A 21,383-nucleotide genomic window follows, 5' to 3' on the forward strand; every position below is an offset into this window, starting at 1 on the left:
GACTTAATTTTTAATTTCAGAACAGACAGTCTCTGGATTCATTGATTAATCCTGATCCACATTACTGCCAAAATACTGCCTCAGCCATATGAACGTCTTCCACCTTTATTTTGGCTAACTGGAATCTGATCCTGTACATGGCTTGGAATTCTTATCACTGTGTGAGATATATTTTCTATTTTATTATGTGAGTCTCCCAAGGAAAGGAACAACCCAAACAAGACCCATGCCAATCTTCCTTTTGCAAAGAAATTATAGTGGCAAATTAAGATATTTCTACCAAAGAACTTGGACACATATAGGAGGAGATCAATTTTTGGCTAAAAATACAACTTTAAATATTTCTTACATATATCAGACAACTCAAAGATTTTTTCATCTACTCTAATTAGCATTTTTATCAACCTAATTCTAGAATATATGTAATGTATAAACTGCTTACAATCACACCGAGGAGGTACACAATAAAGGAAACAAGTGTAAACCACGTCAAAGGAATGTAAAGTAAAAGGATTCTTACACAAGCTTTGAAACTATACAATTAAATGAAGGGTCAACAATTGTTTTTCTAAATTCTGGTAATAGTGGAAGCCATTTTGTAAATACCTGGAGAATAAATTCCCAGAAGAAAAAATAAAATTTAAGGTAAAACCTAAGTCTTCTTTCAACTCAAGTTAGTAACAATTTAAAATCAAAACTTTAAAAACCCATCTCTATAGGACATATCTAACACATTTGGTTGAAAGTAAAAACCAGCAATTTCCAAAGAACTGGCCATGTTAAGAGGCCATGATGACTAGTTCCCACTGCTCTCCCAGGAAGATTTTTAATGTTAAACCTTGAAAATGTAGAGCATTTATTTTGTTTCTTCCATAGTAATTTCCTCTCCTATTAAATGTGAATTTTTAAAATATACATGATCTATTTTACGCACAAATGAACCCTGAAACTGCATTTCCTACAAATAAATGAAACGCAGTCTCTATATTTTCTTTGTCCAAAATAAGAGAATGAGTATGGAGAAAAAAAGGAGACTACTGTTAACTTCAGTTTTTGAATCATGACACAATTAAGTCGTGCTACTGGCTCAGACCCTTAGCTGAGGATCATTTTCTCCAGCAACTAGGAAGAACTTTTTAAGTGTCAGCTGCAACATGCTTGGAAGCCTCACCACCCTCAAAATCCATGAAATAAAGACCCCCTCAGTAAGGCATGACATTTAGAAAGATACATACTCAGTCACAGGCAGTTCCTGAACAAATGGATAGTATGTGGCTGCACAGCTAGGAAAGACACATGCTTCTGAGGACTCTGACCATGCCATATTTAATCCAGCAAATTTGGGGACAAACGGTTTGACATCTGCTGATAACTTGATGCCCTGAGGGAAAAAAGGGGTTTTTGGCTACAAACATTCTGACATCAACCAAATGTAAACAAAAAAAACGCAGAAGAGTTCAGTTTTAACAGCCCCCAGAGATGTTAATTCTGGTGTTGTCGTTTAAAACGTCTAACAAAGACAAATTTGCTAACAAATATCCGATGCTCTTTTATCAGAAAAAGTACTCTTTCAAATATTAAGTGAAAATCAAGAACAACAAATTTTTAATGAAGTAAAATGTAACCCATTTTATATAGTGAGGTCCATAACCGACAATGTTTCCTTAGTTTTAAAGTTAGAATAATGGATTTTTATCTCTCTCAGCTTTGGTAAGGGGTAACAGAGAATCTTAGAACTGCTGCAATCAAATACAACCGTGGAATGCTAATTGTAGCACTCAAAATATATTGTAGAAGATTATTTCCTCTAAATTTCTCAAAAGAATTATACAAAATTTGCTTTTTACTCAGTGAACCACTGAGTCTCGTTCCGTTGAAAAGTTAAAATATGCTTTGCTAGAAAACCATCCAGTCGCCTTGAGTCCACGGAATCTGATACAAATCTATTTTAATTTTTACATACGTAGTATGAGATTGGTTTGTACAGTTTTATAACTACGGGGTTTGTGTTTGTTTAGAGTTTAAAACTAATGCATGCAATTGCAGGGCTGTATCTAACGGTTACGATGAGTATATAGAGCAGATACTTTTCACGTTTAAAAAAGCCTACGTTGTTTACAAACAAGCTCCGCCTTCCTAAGCACACTGAACTTGAACAGTTTCATACCCTGGTGATGTGGAAACCCGGCAGTCGATGACCTCTCCGACATCATTACATTTGACGGTTTTAAATGCTGAGAGATGTATGCTGCGCCAAGGGTGGGCAAGTTGACCTGCGGATGCCCGGAGGCCGCGCTCTGACGCACGGCGGCATCATCAGTCTCAGGTCCACGCCCGCCGGCGGCCGCGGAGGGACGACCGGGTTCCTGCAGGCTCTTCACCAACCCACAAAGACTGAAGGACCCCCGACCCTTCGTCCGCCCGCGACGGGGGGAACTCGGGCGCCAACTGGGGCTAAGGCCACGAAGAGAACGAACCTCGACCCTCGAGGAACATAGAAAGGGAACCGCGGACTGCTGGCCACTCTCAGTCCACCCACGGCAGCTCTGGTAGACCGCTGGCGGCCCTTACCTCGCCTTCGGGCTCCCGTGGTCCCTCCGACGCCATGGCAGGCGGCCTGGAAAAGGCCCTGGCGCGGGAAGCACGCAGCCGCCCCGTCGGCTGACCGGACGGGCAACACGACGTTTCTCCTCCCGGCTTTTCCGCCTTCGCTGGGGACGCCAGGAAGTGCGTCACAGAAACGCGACTGAGCCCGCCCCTCTGCCTACCGGAAATATGTTGGTGTAGTGGGACAGTCCTGGGTTGTGCCTATAGGTTTAGCTTTCTTTGGCCCGGCTTGAGGATTTCCCATGTGCTCTAAAATCTGAATAGGGGGAGCAAGGTGATGAGAAGCGCTTCTCCTTGTGACCCTTCGGCTCGTTTGTAGACCTCTGAGCTGCAGCCTATGCATATATTGAAGGGAGCCTAATAGCTATCCTTAAGTGTAAAACAAAAAGCAAGCAAAGGCAGCAGCGATTAGAAACGCAGGATTTGGACCAGCCAGGTTAACAGGCAGTTTTCTAGTCACCTTGGCAAGGTTCTAGCTTAAGGGATTTTAAGGGCAGGAGGCCTCCTTGGAAAGTATCCCGGAACAGCCTGGCTGTAGTAGCCTCGAGCAGTCAGGTGAAGTCTTCTTACCCTGTGGCAGAGGCCCCTGAAGCTACCTCACCCCACAGGAATGCATTTCCTCAAGGAATTGCACAAACTCTAAGTCCTAGCCAAAGATACTAGTACCTTAAACTTGCACAAACCTAAAGCAGGTTGGTGATGACCACAGAAAACAATAATTGCTCAGCAGTTCCTTTCAATAAAAAATATGCTAAAACAAGGGGGCAGTCAGGAGATGGGAAATAGGAAAAAAAAAACTCCACAGGTTTAGTTTACACGAGCACAGAATGTGTTAAGTACTATGAAAAGGGCATAATAGAACACACGAGTTGGTAAGATTAACTATTTGAAGAAAAGTACAGGGAAAGGTTGTGGAGTGAATTTCAATAGATTGGTGCAGGGGCAGAGATCGAAGAGGATTTGCCTCTTGCTTCCTGGGTTGGAGAAAAGAGCTGAATTAAAAGAATGGAAATGGTTTGCCTGGAACGTAGGCCGTGAAAGGACAAGAAGTTAATTAGGTAGAAAATCCTAGACTGGACACAAAATTGTAGAGCACTCTCCTCTCCTCTTGCAAATAGGACTCCAGGTATTTTTCAGATTGAAAATCATCAGGGAATGCAGCTCCATTTCTTTTCCAAGCTTCTGTAACGCTTAGACCTGCCCAACTCTCTAGAACAGGGTAAAGAGAGAGGACAGAAATCTTTGTCGTGAATTGAGATAGGGCCTGTCACCCCTCCCTCTGGATCCCTGGGTACAGTACTAATTTTTATTGGTCCACCCTGGAGTGCAATGAAGTTTACATAATTCTGGCTTTTCTGATGGGTTGTTACCCTGGATTTTCCAGACCCCTAAGCTGCTGCTCATTACCACTTTTAATAGTCACCGTGTCCATTCCATATAAGGCATTCCTTTCTTAAGAGAGTATATAGGAGACAAAAACTAGGGGGAATCTTACTTTTCTCCAGCATAGTAATTAGTTAAGATAAATAGCCTGTGTCTGCACTTACCACTAAAATTCCCTAAAAAGGCAATTCCAAGTGTGTTTTGCAGATTAAAAATATGTTTGGCAAAAGGAAAAATAGGGTTAAGTTGTTTCCTTAAGGCCACTGGTAGGTAGTATAGCAGTTCTTAGATAAGTAGAAAAACCTAGGTAAGTATTCAAACCCATTTAACATTTTTATTTCTTTAAAAAAGAAAGTTTATTTCCTCAAGACTAAAATTCTAAAACCAAAATCATAGAACAATCTCAATAGTCACAAATTAACCCTAAGAAAATAAAACTCAGTAACCTCAAACAGAGATAAATGCAACATAAACACTTTATTAAACAAAAATAACAGGTAAAGTCAAACAGGCACTTTTAATATTAAAGAGAAAAACTGACTAGAAGAAATTGTATTTTAACACCTTATAATAACCTACTTGCAGTTGCATTTAACTGAGCTCTGTTGCTGTGAAGAATACAGCTCATGCACAGGTATGGATGAATGATTTGTACATTTTTCAAGTATTCACTGAATACTACCATATATACACATATACATTAAATTTGAAAAAGATTTAATTGATGACGCCCAGATATGCTTCATTTTTGTTGGTCTTTTGGAAGAGGTCGTCTAAAGAGAAGAATATGTGGTTCTGTGGAAAGAAGAGGTTTTATTTCATTTTAATATAATATTGCTAATTTTCATTCACTCAATAAATATTCAAACAATTCTCAATTGAACCAGAATAAAATAACTTAAAATGGTCAATTAAAGTTGCTTTATTGGGTTGACTTAACTGGTTTGAGGCACTTGAAATGACAATCATCGTCAAAGGTAAACAGAAGAAAACAACCTGATAAAAACATTTCCTGAGTTTTGGCTTTACCCACCCTGGAGAAAAAAAGACTAGACAGGATACTCTGGGGAGAATGGTTCCTACCCTTAAGGATCCCAATTCTAGTGAAAAGTAAAGAGAAATAATTATCTCTTTATGAGGAAAAGATGTATGATTCAAATCAGTTACCTATGCAGAAGAGTTAACTGTGGATCTCACACTACTGCACATCAAAAATTAGCTTGTAAAAAATGAAGCTCCCGAGGGGCCACTCCATAGACTGACTAGATGGGGCCCAAGAATCTACCTTAAATTCCTCAATTCCTTTTCTATTATCTAGAGAAAGACCCTTTAAACTCTGATTAGGTGTCCTAATCCCAAGAAAGTTATGAGTCATTTAGCATTTTTAAGGATGTTTTTCTTCAACAAAAATAGACACAAAACAGCTTTAGTTCTACCCAATTCAACTTCTGTAGCATGGCAATTTGGTTCAAAGCATTATGAATCCATTAAATAAGACTAATAATCCCAAAGTAAAATTTAACCCCACAAAAAGTTTAGTCTACAAGTATTTAATACCTGTGAAACCAAACTTTTACAGCATAATAACATAAGTATTCATATGCATATCAGACAGCGTACTTGAGTGCACATGCTGTGATCTCATTTAACTTTAATGTTACAGGTAACATCATCTCTTCACCTAACCCTTGTATCAAGAGTTAGACAGCTTTCAGATAACTTGCTATGCAATTGCAAATCTAAGGCGACTTCAGAATTGTTAAATGTTATTTTCTCTTCATCTCAGAGAGTTTTAGCAAGTAGCAAAACTAGAGGCCAAAAGGAAAAGACAAATCACTTCAAAATATATCAGTTTTCGGTGTGCTGAAATTGTCTTAAAATAAATTTAGCTTTAATCGACAGAATATCAGAATTTTAGACACACAACAGTAAAATACTTTTGTATACTATTAACAGTGACATACATTTTAATGTAATCAGTCTATTTTTTGAATTAAATAATTTTTTTTTTTTTGCTGGTAGAATAATGTATTTCTTTTATCCCTGTGGTATTTTATTTACTATAAAATTGTAACCTCTCCAGGGAGAAAGGATCATACCAATGCAGCCATTTTCCAAATATTAAATTCATCAACACACACTTTGGGGTATCACCAAATGTCCAAATTACTAAATAAATAAATAACAACAATAAGCACTACTATTTTAATTTGACTGTGCTTTACTAAATATCAAAGCTCACCTGGCTCATGAATCATGTAATGAACCCAGCCAAGACTCTGCTGGACACCAAGTCTCCTCCACTCTTCTTCAGACATTAGATGAGTTTTGGGTACTTGCTTGGAAAGTTCTCTGGGTAACATGACATGCCTGTTAAAAAGTACAGCCAAGTATTAGTACTCTATGTAAATATGCCTCTCTCACAATTATGGCCACTTTATACATGCATCTTGTGAGATTTAAAAACTTGAGTATTGTTTTCAATAGGATAACACATTTTCCCCCAATAGAGACTGATTGCTAATTATCTTCATCTTCTTCAGGAACAGAACCCCTAAATCTAAGTTGGCACATAGCTGCCCCCAACATCCCAGCCTCCCTTATAGCTAGTTCTGGCCACATGAATAAATCCTGGCCAATAGGATAAAAGCAGAAATCATGCAACTATGGAAAGAATCCTCAAAGGGAAAAACATGCCCATCTCTTTTCTTTTTCCTGTTGACGAGGATGCAGACTGGTGTGGTCAGGGAGCTAGAGCAGCAATTTAGGACGACAGAATCAATAGTAAATTGAGGACAGGAAAACACGAGGTAAGGAGCCTTGGACTATTATATAGCCTTTTCTATAATTAAAAAAAAAATTTCAGTTTACGCCATTACTCAACCCTATAGATTTGTAGTAGGTACAAGTCCCTAGTTGTTTCATATATCAAGCACAAAATTAAAATTGACAAAAACCCAGAAATATTAATTACACATATACATGTACCCTTCTACTTCACACAGACCTTCAGTTTTCCAACCTCTATCCAAAACTGTGTCTTTATTCAAGTTCTTTAGGCGGGCATGCAATAATTCTTCAATGTCAAACCACCAAAATACATACAATAGTAGCTTAATAAAATTCTCAACAAAATCTGTATCTTCCCGTTAATCACCATAAAAAGATTAAAATAAAAATCAATTTCTAGCCCCATTTTTACACAGAGCCATCCATAACTTTCCACAAAATTTGATCAGTTAAGAAAAAAGGTTATGTGTAAGATGGATGGGGATGAGAGGTTCAATCTGGGACACATTTTCTGCCACAAGGGAAAAACTGAACCCTAACCCGTAACCACCAAGTTGTCATCAAGTTAAACTAACCAGCCACAGACTAAAATTTAAGCACCAATGAATTATTTACATGGCAGAAATAAACCAGCAATCCTATTAATGTTGCTAGACTGCAGTGAGGCCAGCAACTTAAATAATACTATCACAGTCCCTAAAATTTTCACCAGTTACAGTAAACCACATGATGACTTTTAGCAATACCTGCTACCCAACTTGTGTTTGGACGCTGTTTTAACATCTACTTTTAAAGGCATTACAAGTCATTTGTCAAATTATCCTTTATCTTCTACATTAATTGTTGATTAGTCTCAGAGAAATTCAATGCTAATTTAGTTTTTGTACCTTTTCCTTTTCTTTTGATTTTGCAAAGAACTGGATATATAAATGATACACTTTTTTTAGAAAAAAGCTACAAATTACCCTACTTTCCCCATAAACCATTAACAGCATCTCCACCAAAGTTTGCAAATGATGAAAAAAAATTTAAGTACCTTCAAGCTATTTTACTGCAATGGAAACTTAAGGAATTTCCAAAATTCAACATTTCAGTACCATGGGCTTGTTATGGGGGAAGGGAGGAGATATACAAAGCTTTTATGAATTTAAATCCATACTTTGTCAGTATTTGTTTCTTCAACAGAATTAAGCCTTTAAGGTTTACTTACAGAAGAATCTAAGCACAAGTAAAAGGAATAGGAAATGATTTTAAGTTTGCAATTACAGAAAATGAAAGATGTAGGTACTGCATACTGGCAAAAATAAAACTGCCAGCCTGTCAAGTTTATACTACACTGTCTCTGCATATAAATCATCTTAAAATCATGTCCTGGTGGTTTATTGTTAGCATAGATTTCCCTTTATATATATTTCTGGAGTTTAATTACTACATTCGGTTCCATAATGGTTAAGTGAGCTGGTTCAATAAAGACTGGGTACTAAGTCAGATCTAATTTATACTGGATTGGAATGAATGACTTAAGACTATGACAGAACTTTCTTCTGTACATTACTATTCATAAACTATCTAGTAAATTGGACCAAAATTGAGATACAGTCTAGTTTATTTAAATGCATATAATGATTAATATATTAAACCTTAAGAATGGAACTAGGGCTAGCAGAAGTCCGGAAAAGTATCAGTCTAATTTTAGTACTGTATGGTATAAGGAACTCATATAGGTCTATATAAATCCTTATCCTAAATACCTGAAGCCAGTCGTGCTTCAGAACTAACAGGTGTCCAAATCTTTGAAAGGTATTGCAGTTTACATACTGGTTAATTATTGGACATCCCGCTGGGCTTGGGTTGAATATCACCTAGTTGAACCTTACTACTTCTTTAGTGAAATGTATGAATACACTGAGAAAAAACGGTTTGTAGACAAATGCGTTTGGCCAAGTTCACCAAAACGTGTTTAAACAAATTTTTGAATTTCTGAATTGTGGATTTGTGCCAAGGCCACAGAAATCTAATTATGCCAGCATACTACAGGATTAGAACTGTGAGGTACGGAATTACCGATACAGAGATGATCTACTTGAAATTTATCTGTAGCCTGAAGAACAGCTGAGATTTTTCTGACTAGAACTAGGAAACAATGCACACATTACGAATTCGCAATCTTCTGAAGGTAGGATTCCAGGATAATTTTTTTTAAAGCGAGGCCATCCACTGTTACGTCCTTTCTTCCTCACATCGCATTCTTGGAAACCTACCCCAAGGGGGCAGCACAGACGGGAAAAGGCACTTTCCTCGGCCGAGGGCGCGTCGCGGGGCTGCACCCCCTACAGCCGGCAGCTTCCCAGGATGCAACCCTCTGGCGCCCACCCCGGGGGACAATGGCTCCGCCGGCCGCGGAAGCCCAGCCCCGAGGAAGTTCCTCACATACAATAAAGTCAGTCAGTTTTAAAGCCTTTTCGTCCCCGTCTCACAATTCAGTGTGCTAGCCAATATATGTTCCCGTGCGTAACTTTTTTTCTCCGGAAAAAAATGCCGAAAATCCACTCAAATCCTCAATTTACCTTAAAAGGAAAGCCCTTCAGAAGTGGCCTCAAATTATGATTTATGTTACCGCATAAACGCCAAAATTACCATAATCAAATTAGCATTTTCAAACCCAATCAATTCAAACTGGATTTGAAAATCGGCCCCGTGTGTAAGCTAACTTAGGCGAGATTCTCGCTCAAGAAAAGCTTGGTAGTACACTAACTTCAAAATTCAAAAAGAGGGGAAACAATTTAAGGTCATTTCCTGTGTTTCTCCGACTACGTTAACAGACCCCAAATTACCATTCCAAATTCGTAAAAGTTTCACTGCTCCCGGGAGTGGCAGGCAGCGCGAAGTGGTTTCTACAAGGCTGGTCTGCTCCGTTATCACACAGTTCTTACAAACTCCTGCGACAAGGAAAACCCAGCCAGGTCCGCAAAGCGGACGCCCGGGGCGGCCCGGCAGTTTCTCAGGGAATCTCGGCGTCGTGACTAAGGGACACCGCGACCCCGGTTACTCAGCACCCGCCACCGGCGAGCTCAGGCAGGTTGCAGCGCTCCGCCCAGTCGTCGCCGAGGACACCCGGCTACTTTCTCGAAGGGGCGCTGCGGTCTCCACGCCCGTTCCCAGGCGCGCCAGTTTTACTCAGGGCAGCAACGCGGCCTGGCCAGAACAGACCGGAACAAAGAACCAACGAGAACCCGGTGCAGCAAACAAGCCCAGCCGGCGCGGGAACCGGAGGCTGCCTCCTCCCGGCCGCCCGCTCGCCCCCGGCCCGCCCTGAACCACCCCCCCCACACACACACCCCGATTTCCGGGCCCCAGACCCGCCCCGGTGCGGGCCGCCCCGCCCCACCCGGAGCCAGCGCCCGACGCCTGGCGCTGAGGGAGCGGGACCCGGGGAAGGAGGCGCTCCTCAAGGGCCCCTCGGGCAGCACCGCCATCCCGGGGATGCTCACCGGTACTCGTAATGCTCGTCAAAGTACTTGTCCGAGTAATAGATCTGCTTATGGGCCATCCTGCCGGCAGCACTGCGGGGCGGGGAGAGCCAAAACCGGGAGCAGCTACAGTACGTCTAGACCCAGCGAGAGCAACGACACAACTGCGCCCAACCGACCGCAGGCCGAACGATCCGGATTTGAATCCGACAGCCCGCAGCTGATTGGACGACAGTGCTGACCAATCACCTGAGTCGCAAACTGCTGGAACGCCGAAGCTGACTGGCAGCCTATCGTTGTCTCCCTCCCCGGGGAAGGTTTCCAGGATTAACCAATCAGAGGCTTGTTGCGAAGCTACCAGAAGGAAGAAAGCGATGATGGGCACGGCGTGGGGGCGAGGAGTGCCCTCACGAGCAGGGGCGTGGTTAGGAAGGGTGGAGCGGGACGTTAAGTGCCGCAGAGCGCGTGCGCAGAAGTTTAGAATGTTCCAGTGCAGGGGAGCCGTTGGGGCCGACAGACCCGAGGGGGGAGGTCAAGATATCGCGAGGTTTGGTGAGACTGGGGGCGTGACTGGAGCGTAGGGCGTGGCGTGGCATGGTTGGATTAGAGCCTGCAAGATCCGGAACCCGGGCTTGGAGACTTTTGCGACTGCGGGGGAAGAAGTCCTGTAGGCACTTGGGGGTTGTAGCTGCTCTTAGGACGGGCTGGTTTTCCTAGTCTGGTTCCCGGCTCCCTCGTCGTATCGGGCTGCTGTGGGAGCCGGCGGGGCGCGTGGGCTGAAGGAGCCGCTCGTTGTGGGCGGAGAAGGCGTCCGTCGCGCGGCCGCGAGGATGGCCGGGGTGACCGCGGCCGAGTCTGCTGGCGGCGGCCGGTGCTCCCCGGGGAGCGCTGCCGCGATGCCAACAGTCCCGGGTCCGGCTGGCCGTTGATCCGGCCTTGTGCCACTGTGTTCCGTTTACCATTCCAGGTGTAATTACTGATGCGGGTTTCTTTTGGTGCCTGGCGTACGGGACAACAGTGTATTAACAGTTTTAATACTGCCTGTGCCCCTTAACCCCGTAAACACACGTCCAGAAGTTTGTCCGAGAAGCTAGTCAAAGACTCCCGTGACGATTTCTGTGAAAGGGTGGGGTTTGTGGAAATAAGGGTAATCTAACCGAAGGTCTGAAAACAGGCAAATACGAATCATGGAAAATTTGAGAGAATAAAATATTCTGCAACTGTCAAAACTCTGGTTTTTGAAGACTAGCAAATGGGCAGTTTCAGGATTTTATGACATTTTTCACTTTAATAAGGTATTAGAAGTCTATTAGTAGGACACCACAGCTGCATACCGGAATACTGTAGAGTCATTCATTTGTCTCGCTGCCATTCAAATGCTTTGGAAGTATTCTGATTTGGAAAGATACTAATGCGTTAGGTTTAAAAATGTACGATGCCAAATAATTTGCACACTTGGATAACACTTTATAAATATACATATGTATGCATACTTTTCCACGTGCATGGGAGAACCGTGAAAAGGATACTTAATAATGCTCACTACTGGGTAATGAAATTAAAAGTGATTTTTAAAATTTTTAAAAATACAGGCACACATAGAAGAAAGTTACTGAAAGAAAATGTATCGAAAGGTAAACAGTGATTCTTTCTAGATGACAGAAGTGATCTCTTCCATATTTTCCAAAACGAACATTTGTCATTTTTTGTATTAAATTCAGTTTTATTAAAAAGATAGTTCCAGGGCGGGCCACGGTGGCTCAGCAGGTAAGAATGCTTACCTGCCAAGCCCGAGGACCCGGGTTCGATTCCCGATGCCTGCCCATGTAAAAAAAAAAAAAAAAAAAAAAACTAGTTCCAGCACAGTGCTGACTAAGAGCATAAATGTGTGCCCGCTGCCTCCGGTCACACACACAATTGGCTCTTTATCTTTCAGGTCTCAGTTTAAAGATCGCCTCCTCAGAAAGGTCTTTCGTAATCATCTATCTAGAGGAAACTTCTTGCTTTACACATTGTTCTCTGTGTATAGAATCCTGTGAATTTTCTTCCCAGTATTCATTACACTTCGTAAATGCATATTTGCTTAGCTATTGTTTGTCCCCCTCTCTATGCTATAGTAATACATTCTCCAGGAAACCAATGGAGGGGGCATATCTGGTTTGTTCTCCAGTCTACTAGCATGTAGCAGAGTCCCTTGGACATGGTGAGGCATTTTAGCATAATATAATCTAAAAATTAGGCATAGTAATGTACTGTGAAGATAAAGGAATAAATAGACTTATGAGAGATAGATAAGAAAAGTGCTAACTTTCTGGCAGAACCTAGAAAAGCCTTCTAGGAGACATTTTTTTTTTTAGTGTGTAAAGTATAACATATATACAGAAAAGTGGTAAATTTCAAAGTTCAGTTGAACAAATATAAAACAAATTTCAAAGTATGGTATGGATTACAGTTCCATAATTTCAGGCATTTCCCTCCGTCCATTCCAATACACTAGAAACCAAGAGAAACATCTACATGATGATTCAGCAGTGACAATCACTTGTTCAATTCTAACCTCTCTGCCACAACTCCTCCCTCTCATTTGATCCTTCTCTCAGTCTTCAGGAATAGTTGGGCAATGACCATTCTAACTTCTTCATGTTGAAAAGGATGTTGACGTTATGGGGGAGGGTGGTGCTTTGTGGTTACTGTTGTGGGAGAGACTGATACCTCTAAGTTTCAGGGCTTATCTGGCCTTTGTTCCTAAATCAGAAGGTTTTAAGTTTCTGGAAAATAAGTAAAGCTTTTATAGAGCCTTAGATAGAGCCCTGGGTTTTCTTTAAGGCTTTCAGTAATAGTGTTGGTTGCGGCTTGGCCTACGGTGGCAATTTTCAATATCTGGCAGAAGCTTGCCTAAGAGTAACCTCCAGAATGACCACTTGACTCTATTTGAAATCTCTTAGCCACTGAAACCTTGTTTTGTTACATTTCTTTGCCCCCTTTTGGTCATAAAGACGTTCTCAATCTCACAATGTCAGTGCCAGTCTCATCCCTGGGAGTCATGTCCCATGTAGCCAGGGAGACTTAAATCCCTGAAAGTCATGTCCCGTGTAGGGAGGGCAGGGTAATGGGTTTATATGCAGGGTTTGGCAGAGAGAGAGAGATCACATCTGAGTTAAAAAGAGATTTTCTAGGGGTGACTCTTAGGTGTGTTTATAAGTAGGCTTAGCTTTACCGTTACAGAAATCAGTTTCATAAGAGCCAACCTCAAGATCAAGGACTTGGCTTATTAAATTGGAAGTCCCCAGCGCTTGAGAGAATATCAGGAATTTCCCAGGCAGGAAAGTTTAATAGTTCCATACCTTTTCTCAAGTCCCTCAAGGGACTTTGCAAATACTTTTTTGTTATCTGCCCAAATTTCATTAAACTATACTGAATCCTCGGATCTCATTCCCTATTCTTGGCTCCATGTATTTGCGTTGTTTTAATAAACTGGCCAGACAGGTTAAGTTAGAGAATGTACTACAGAAAACTTAACTTTTGAACAAAATAAGCATCTCTTCCTTTGGTCTCACACGGAAGTTGAAGTTTACTTTAGTCACAACCAGATCAGCTTTATTCATATCTGTAATTGAAGTCTGATCTCTTTTTCATCTTCTTTAACAGTTGCTGTATGGAGTAATGATGACTTCCAGAGCTGCAAAACTCTAACTCTGAGTTCTTAGGTGTCACACAGGTACCCATAGATCCAGGGAACTATGAGGTATACACAGAAAAGCACAGTATCTCAGCATTTAGAAATAACACCTAAACTTAGGAATAAATGTGACTACTATAAGAGCTTACAATCTAGGCTCTGATTTTCATATAAGCATTTTCTAAAGGAGACCGTACAATATTTGTCCTCCTGTTTCTAGGTTATTATACTCAACATAATGCCCTCAAGTTGCATTCATCTTGTTGCATGCCTACAACTTCATTCCTTTCTGTAGCTGCATATTGTTTCATCATATGTATACATCACAGCTTGCCCTTCTGCTCATCACTGGATGAACCTTCCAGCTACCTCCATCCATTGACTATCATGAATAATGCCACTGTGTTGGTTAGGTTCTGGTGTCAATTTGGCCAAGAGATGATGCCCAGTTGTTTGGTTAAGCAAACGATGGCCTGCCTATTGCTGCAAGGTTATTTCATGGCTGGTTGATGACTTGTATATTAATGTATATACATGGCTTGTATATTAAACCGTCAGTCAGTCGATTGCATCTGTGGCTAATTACATCTGCAGTTAACTTTGTGGGCATGTCTCCTACAATGAAATAACCCAATCAGATGAAGGCTTTTAAGGAAGAAGGAGAGAGACTCTTTCACTGCTTCTTCAGCCAGTGAGCCTCTCCTACGGAGTTCTTCCAGACCCTTCAGTGGAGCTGTCAGCCTCACAGCCTGCCCTCTGGATTTTGAACTCTTCTGTTCCCACGATTGCATGAGACACCTTTATAAATTTCATGTTTACAAATATCTCCTTGTTGGTTCTGCTTCTCTAGAGAACCCTGACTAATACAGTCACCTTAAAGATCAGTGTGCAAATATCTATTTGTGTCCCTACTTTCAGTTCTTCTGAGTCAATTTCAAGTAACCCTATGGCCTAATCCTTTGGTGACACTGTCTTTATCCTCCTGTGGATCCACCACTTTACCTTCCAGAGGGGCTGGACCATGCTACTGCCCTACCAACGTTGAATAGCTATACCTCCCCTTCCGCATCTTCATAAGCGCTTGTATCTTTCTGTTTGTTTATTGAATCTGCAGGTTTTGCTGAGTTATTTCACATACCATATATTCTATCCAAAGTATACAGTGTCTCACAGTATCTTCATTTAGTGTACAATACTCTTCACTCTCAGTTTTAGACTATTTTTATTGCTTCAAGGAGAAAAAACAGAAATACACAGCCACATGCAAAAAGAAACCTCAAACACCCCAAATCCCTTGTCTTACCCACCCCAATTATTTACCCCTAGAATTGGTAGGGTATTAACTAGTTAAGTATTACTGTTTAACATAGTTCATAGCATGCAATAGATAATTTTTACCATATACCACTCTATTATTAACTCTTTGTGCAAGTGTCAGACACTTGAAGTAGTTCATGCAAGAACTTACTGATATTTGTAGTGTTAATCAGTGAAATACATGACTGTAGGTAACTCCTTTCAATTATATTCACCTTCAGTAGGCACTATTACTTTTATAATGCCAATAACAAACTATCATCAACTCTGTCCTTTCCCAAACCTCATTAACAAGTCTGTACATATTAGGTAACTGGTCCCCCTTCTCTAGCTTCTGTCCATCTCTAGCGTCCCTATATTCTACATTTTAAGACTCTGAGTTTACATTTTCCTGGTGGTTCATGTTAGTGAAATTGTATGTTATCAGTCCTTCTGTGTTTGGCTTATTTCACTCAGCATTATGTCCTCAAGTTTCATTCACATTGTTGCATAATTCAAGACCTCATTCCTTCTTACTGCTGCATAATAGTCCATTTTATATACATCACATTTTGTTTATCCACTCATCTATTGATGGAAACTTGGATTGTTTCCATCTTTTGGCAGCTGTGAATATAGTCGCTGTGAACATGGGTGTGCAAATGTCTGTTCATGTCCCTGCTTTCAGCTCTTCTGGGTATATACTGAGTAACAGATTTGGTGGGTCATAGGGCAACTTGATATTTAGTTTTCTGAGGAACTGGCAAACTGTCTTCCACAGTGGCTATACCATTTTACATTCCCACCAGCAGTGAATAAGTTTTCCATTTTCTCCACATCCTTTCCAACATTTGTGGTTTCCTGATTGTTTAATAGCAGCCATACTTGAAGGTGTGAGATGATATCTCACTGTGGTTTTGCTTTGCATTTCCCTTTTAGCTAATGAAGATGAATACCTTTTCATGTACTTTTTATCTATTTGTATCTCCTCTTCAGAAAAATTTCTATTCATATCTTTTGCCCATTTTATAATTGGGTTGTTTGTCCTTTTCTTGTTGAATTGTAAGATTTCTTTACTAGTACTAAATATCAAACGCTTAACAGATAGATGGTTTCCAAATATTTTCTCCCATTGAGTTGGCTGCTGCTTCACCTTTTTGACAAAGTGCTTGAAGCACAGAAGTGTTCAGTCTTGAAGAGTTCCCATTTGTCTATTTTTTCTTTTATTACTTGTGCTTTGGGTATAAGGTCTGAGATGCTATCTCCTATTACTAGGTCTTGAAGATGTTTCCCTATATTTTAAGGAGCAAGGGTTTTTCGTTTGTTTGTTTGTTTGTTTTAGGAGACAGGTTTTTAAGAAGATATATTGTAGAAAATTTCAAACACACAGAAAAGTAGAAAGTATGATCAACTTCCATGTCCCAATCATAATTAGTAGTATTTTGCCAATCTTGTTTTGTTGATTCCTTCTTCTTTCTGTAGAGTATTTTAAAAGAGATTCCCAATATAATATCATTTCACTCTTGAATATTACTTTTGTGTACATCTCTGTACTTATAGCGTACATCTCAAGAAAATTAAAAAAATTTAGCCATTATATCTTTAATAAACCTATAATTCCTCAATATTCTTTGCAAATTTATATTCAGGTTTCCCTGATTGTTTCATAAATATCTTTTTACAATTGGTTTGTTTGAATCCACATCCAAATTTGCATCTACATGTTGCATTTGTTATTGCCTCTTTCTGGCTCTTTTAATATATAATACTTCCCCACCCACTATCCTTGCCACCTTTTTTTAAAGTACTGATTTATCAGAGAAGTTAGGTGTTTGTCCTGTGGAACATCCCACAGTCTGGATTTGGATGATTGCTTCCTTGTGATGTAATTATTCCATTCCCTGTATTTCATGTAATCTGATATTTAGATTTAGGTTTTTAAAAAAGGAGGGGAAAAAAGCTATTTGCCCAAATCTATACAGCTCAGTTTTGAGTACAAGCTGTCTGACTCCAGAGTTAGGCCTCTTAATCACTCTTCTATATGGTTTCTTTGAATTCCACAGCTAGAAAACCAGGAGAGCAAAGGGCCTTTCCAGGAGAGGGACTGGAATTTGTGAAGGCGTCAGGCAGCGTGGTGTTTCCAGAGAACACTGAATGAGTTTGGCTGTGAGTGTAGAGCTCATGGAGAAGAACATGGCGGGGGGTGAACATGGGAAGGTAGATGTACTACACCTCAAAGAGGTCAACATTTCTGATCCCTGGAACCTGTGACAATGTTACCTTACATGGTGGTGTGAGTTGAATTGTATTCCCATCGTTTAACCTGACCCATTTTACTCATTTCATGGTATTTGTTTGAGCAGACTAGAAAACTAAAACAGTACCCAATCAATTTTTGTAAATATTGCCCATTTGCTTGGGGGAAAGATGTATATTTTTTGTTCATATCTTACACATGTTTGCTGGAATTTGTTTTGTCTGCCAGGGCTAACAATGCTGACAACCAAAGAATAAATTCTTTCTCCACTCATAAGTCCACAGGCTCTCCATATTTCCTAAATTCTTTCACAATTGCAAGCAGTGGGTTTTTGATAATTCAGCATCCCAGGGAAGAGGAATGGAAGGGGCTATTAGGGGCAAGGACTAGTAATTTAATAGTTGAGTTTTTGTAAAACGAGGGCTTTGCTTTAAAAATTCAATTGAAAATTGAAATGGAGAAAATGTGAAGATATTATATTACATATAAATTTATATAACATAAATGTAATACCCATTAATACTAAATTTAATGTGGAAAGATAAATGGGTAAGAAGAGGCAAGAGATTTTTGAAAAAAGAATCATGAAAAAGGACTTGATTTGCTCTACCACCTATTAAAAGATTGTGCCAAGTTACCATAATTTTAAAAACAATGTAGTATTGGCCTAGGAATGAACATGTATGATCACTGGGAGAGAAATGGATCTTAGTATGCATAGGAGTTAAATCATGATAAAGCAGGCATTTAAAATCACTAAGTAAAGGATGTGTTTTTTAATAAATGGTATTTTGAATTGTATGTTTCACTCATTCCACACACGAAGATAAGTTTCATCAAAAAATATATGGAGAAGGCAGATGCATATTGAAGGCATGCAAAGAAATTGCTTCAACTGGAGTGGAGGTGTAATGGGTAATGAGATGAAATTGCCCCAGAGTGAATGTGAGACCCTGAACATACATTTCTTGGATGGGGACAAAAAAAATTGGCTATATTAGAACATGGAACTCTCTCCCCTAAGCCACATCCCTTTCCTTCTACTTGAGCCCATCAAGGTTGAGACAGACCAGGTTCTGTTATTAGGCCCTTCCTGTAATGTACTACCCAGTAGACTAGCCAACTACACCAGTGAAATTGAGTTCACAGGCCAAAATAACAAGCACACCTGAGGAACACAAATACTTCAAAAGAACATGTGTAACGGATACCATTGGAAGCACAAGTATTAGAAAGATGGGCCAAGAGTTTGAAGTAAATGTGGTAAGCATATTAAAATAGATCTGAGAAGATACTGGCAATATGATTAAAATAAAAATAAACTTCAAGTGGATAGATTGGTCATGAAACAGCTGGTTGAAATAAGCATAATAGATGAGATAAATAGTAGAATGGATACTACAAAATGAATGGTAGATCAAATTGAAGAACACCCTCAGAAGGAATCACGGGAGGATGAAGAAATAGAAATTTAAAAATATGCCATTCAATTATCTTGGGTATAGGAGGCTTCAGAGATAATGGTTAAATAGAGAAGAAACAAATCCAGAAGATTCTGAAGTGATATGTGAAATAAGAAAGATCGACATATCGGTAAAGATTGTTGTTCTCTAAACAGAAAAGAGCTAAGATCAAAGAAAAGAAAAGGGAAAGCATTACAACAATAACCCAGAATTATAATTATGTACAATAACAGTATTATGGAGGGCATGGTGGGTGGGGGGCATACCTAGGAATAATGAGAGTATGTTTAAGTTCTTTTTGTTTTGATAAAGGAAAAATATAACAGAAAATTCCGGGTGGCTTTTTGTTTTGGAAAAAGGTAAGAAAAGATTGAAAAGAAAAAAAAACAACTTGAAAAAAATCATAAAAATTATCAATAATCACAAATTTAACTCATGTCAAAAGATTGTTAAATGAGATTTAAAAAATCAAGCCATGGTATTTCCAAGAGACACACATAAAGGACAAGTTCATGTTACATACTAAAAGGTTCAGCTCATAAAGATGTAAAGATTATAAATATACATGCACTTAATCATCAAGGATATGGAACATTTGAACCACACAAAAAGCTTGTGCCTAATGAACATATATATATTTCTTCATCCAGCAATTAGAAAACATACATTGCTCTCAAGCACACATGGAATGTTAAAAAATTATCACATAACTATGCCATAAAACAAGTCTCAAAACTTTTTTTAAGTTTGACAGGTTTTTCTGATTACAACACAAAGTGGAAGTTCCTAGGAAAATGCTAAATTAAATGGTTCACGTGTAGTTGAAATTAAAAAAATATATCCTAAATAACTCATTGGGTCAAACAAACTAGAAACCACACTAGAAATTTTAAAATACTTAGAACTGAATGAGAATGAAGCTATCACTTATCAATACTTGTGAGAGGCAGCAAAAGCAGTACATTGAGGAAAATTGTAGTTGTAAATACAGTAATAGAAGTTAATAAGCCAAATATTCTAATTAAAGATTTAAAAAAACCTCCCTGAGTGTAAAGGCAAAAAGATTAAAAATAAAGGTAGAAAATAATGAGTTTGAAAACAAAGATACATAGGGAATAAAAGCAAAAACAGTAGTTGATTTTTTGAAAAGACTGACAAAAATGACAAACCTCAGGCAAGATTCAGCAAGAAAATGTATTAGGCAATAATAAACACTGAATGAGAATGGGGCAAAACTACTGATAAAACAAGCAGGGATTAAAAAATAGTGAGGCAATACCATTGTCAAGCCTTATGCCAACAACTGTGCAAAAAGATGAAATGGAAAAATATCTAGAAAAATGTTACTTACTGAAACTGGCTCAAAAGCCAGCGAAATTTGAGGTTTCCTGTATCTAATAAATTGAAGCAGTGATTAAAAGTCATTTCCCACATCTACGCTCAATGGTTTTTCAGGGGAGTTTTACCAAGCTTTCAAGTTTTACCAAGAGTTAATTTTCTAAAAATATTCATTTAATAAACTCTTCCAGAACAGACTAGAAAAAGAACACCTCCTCAATTCATTCTGAGACAAGAATAATGTTGATTCAAAAACCAAATAAAAATAGTATGAGAAAGGAAATTGTATATCAATTTCACACATATGTACGTGAAAATCCTAAATAAAATGTTGAACAATTGAACCCAATTGTATAAAAGATGTACTTTAAAAAAAAATTTTTATTTTATTTTTTTAAATACCAAAAAAACACCAAACAAACGCAAACATTCCTATTTTGATCATTCCATTCTACATATATAATCAGTAATTCACAATATCATCACATAGTTGCGTATTCATCATGATCATTTCTTGGAACATTTGCATCTATTCAGAAAAATAAAATGAAAACTGAAAAAAAAATTTATACATACCATACCCCTTACACTCCCTTTCATTGATCACTAGCATTTCAAACTAAATTTATTTTAACATTTGTTACCTCTATTATTTAATTTTATTCCATATGTTCTACTCATCTGTTGACAAGGTAGATGAAAGGAACATCAGGCACAAGGTTTTCACAATCAATCACATTGTGAAAGCTATATCATTATACAATCATCTTCAGGAAACATGGCTACTGGAACACAGCTCTACATTTTCAGGCAGTTCCTTCCAGCCTCTCCATTACATCTTGAATAACAAGGTGATATCTACTTAAGAATAACCTCCAGGATTAACCTCTTGACTCTGTTTGGAATCTCTCAGCCATTGCCACTTTGTCTCATTTCACTCTTCCCCCTTTTGGTCCAGAAGGTTTTCTCAATCCCTTAATGCTGAGTCTCAGCTCATTCTAGGATTTCTGTCCCATGTTGCCAGGAAGGTCCACACCCTTGGGAGTCAAGTCCCACATAGACAGGGGGAGGGTGGTGAGTTTGCTTGTTGTGTTGGCTGG

General features: G+C 39.3%; 2 protein-coding genes across 9 annotated transcripts in view; both read right to left on the reverse strand.

The window, feature by feature from the left end:
* SECISBP2 (SECIS binding protein 2) overlaps positions 1–2,718 on the reverse strand; it is a 46,679-nt gene extending 43,961 nt beyond the window's left edge. For 7 of the 8 annotated variants that reach the window (XM_077139532.1, XM_077139531.1, XM_077139536.1 and 4 more), the window contains exons 1-2: positions 2,572–2,718; positions 1,236–1,381 (exon numbers count right to left, since the gene is read on the reverse strand). In XM_077139532.1, coding sequence (XP_076995647.1) covers positions 1,236–1,381; positions 2,572–2,607 — 182 coding nt within the window. In that variant the 5' untranslated portion in view covers positions 2,608–2,718. Of the gene's footprint in view, positions 1–1,235; positions 1,382–2,167; positions 2,505–2,571 lie in introns of those variants that run through there. The other variant, XM_077139534.1, reaches the window with a different exon arrangement.
* Positions 2,719–4,448: 1,730 nt separating this feature from the next.
* CKS2 (CDC28 protein kinase regulatory subunit 2) lies at positions 4,449–10,458 on the reverse strand. Its single transcript, XM_077139545.1, has 3 exons — positions 10,272–10,458; positions 6,233–6,360; positions 4,449–4,785 (listed from the first exon to the last, which is right to left on the reverse strand). The coding sequence occupies exons 1-3, from the start codon at positions 10,328–10,330 to the stop codon at positions 4,733–4,735; spliced, it is 240 nt and encodes a 79-aa protein (XP_076995660.1). The 5' UTR covers positions 10,331–10,458; the 3' UTR covers positions 4,449–4,732.
* Between the last annotated feature and the right edge of the window lie 10,925 nt (positions 10,459–21,383).

This window comes from Tamandua tetradactyla, chromosome 2, assembly GCF_023851605.1.
Source record: "Tamandua tetradactyla isolate mTamTet1 chromosome 2, mTamTet1.pri, whole genome shotgun sequence".
NCBI classification, from domain to species: domain Eukaryota; kingdom Metazoa; phylum Chordata; class Mammalia; order Pilosa; family Myrmecophagidae; genus Tamandua; species Tamandua tetradactyla.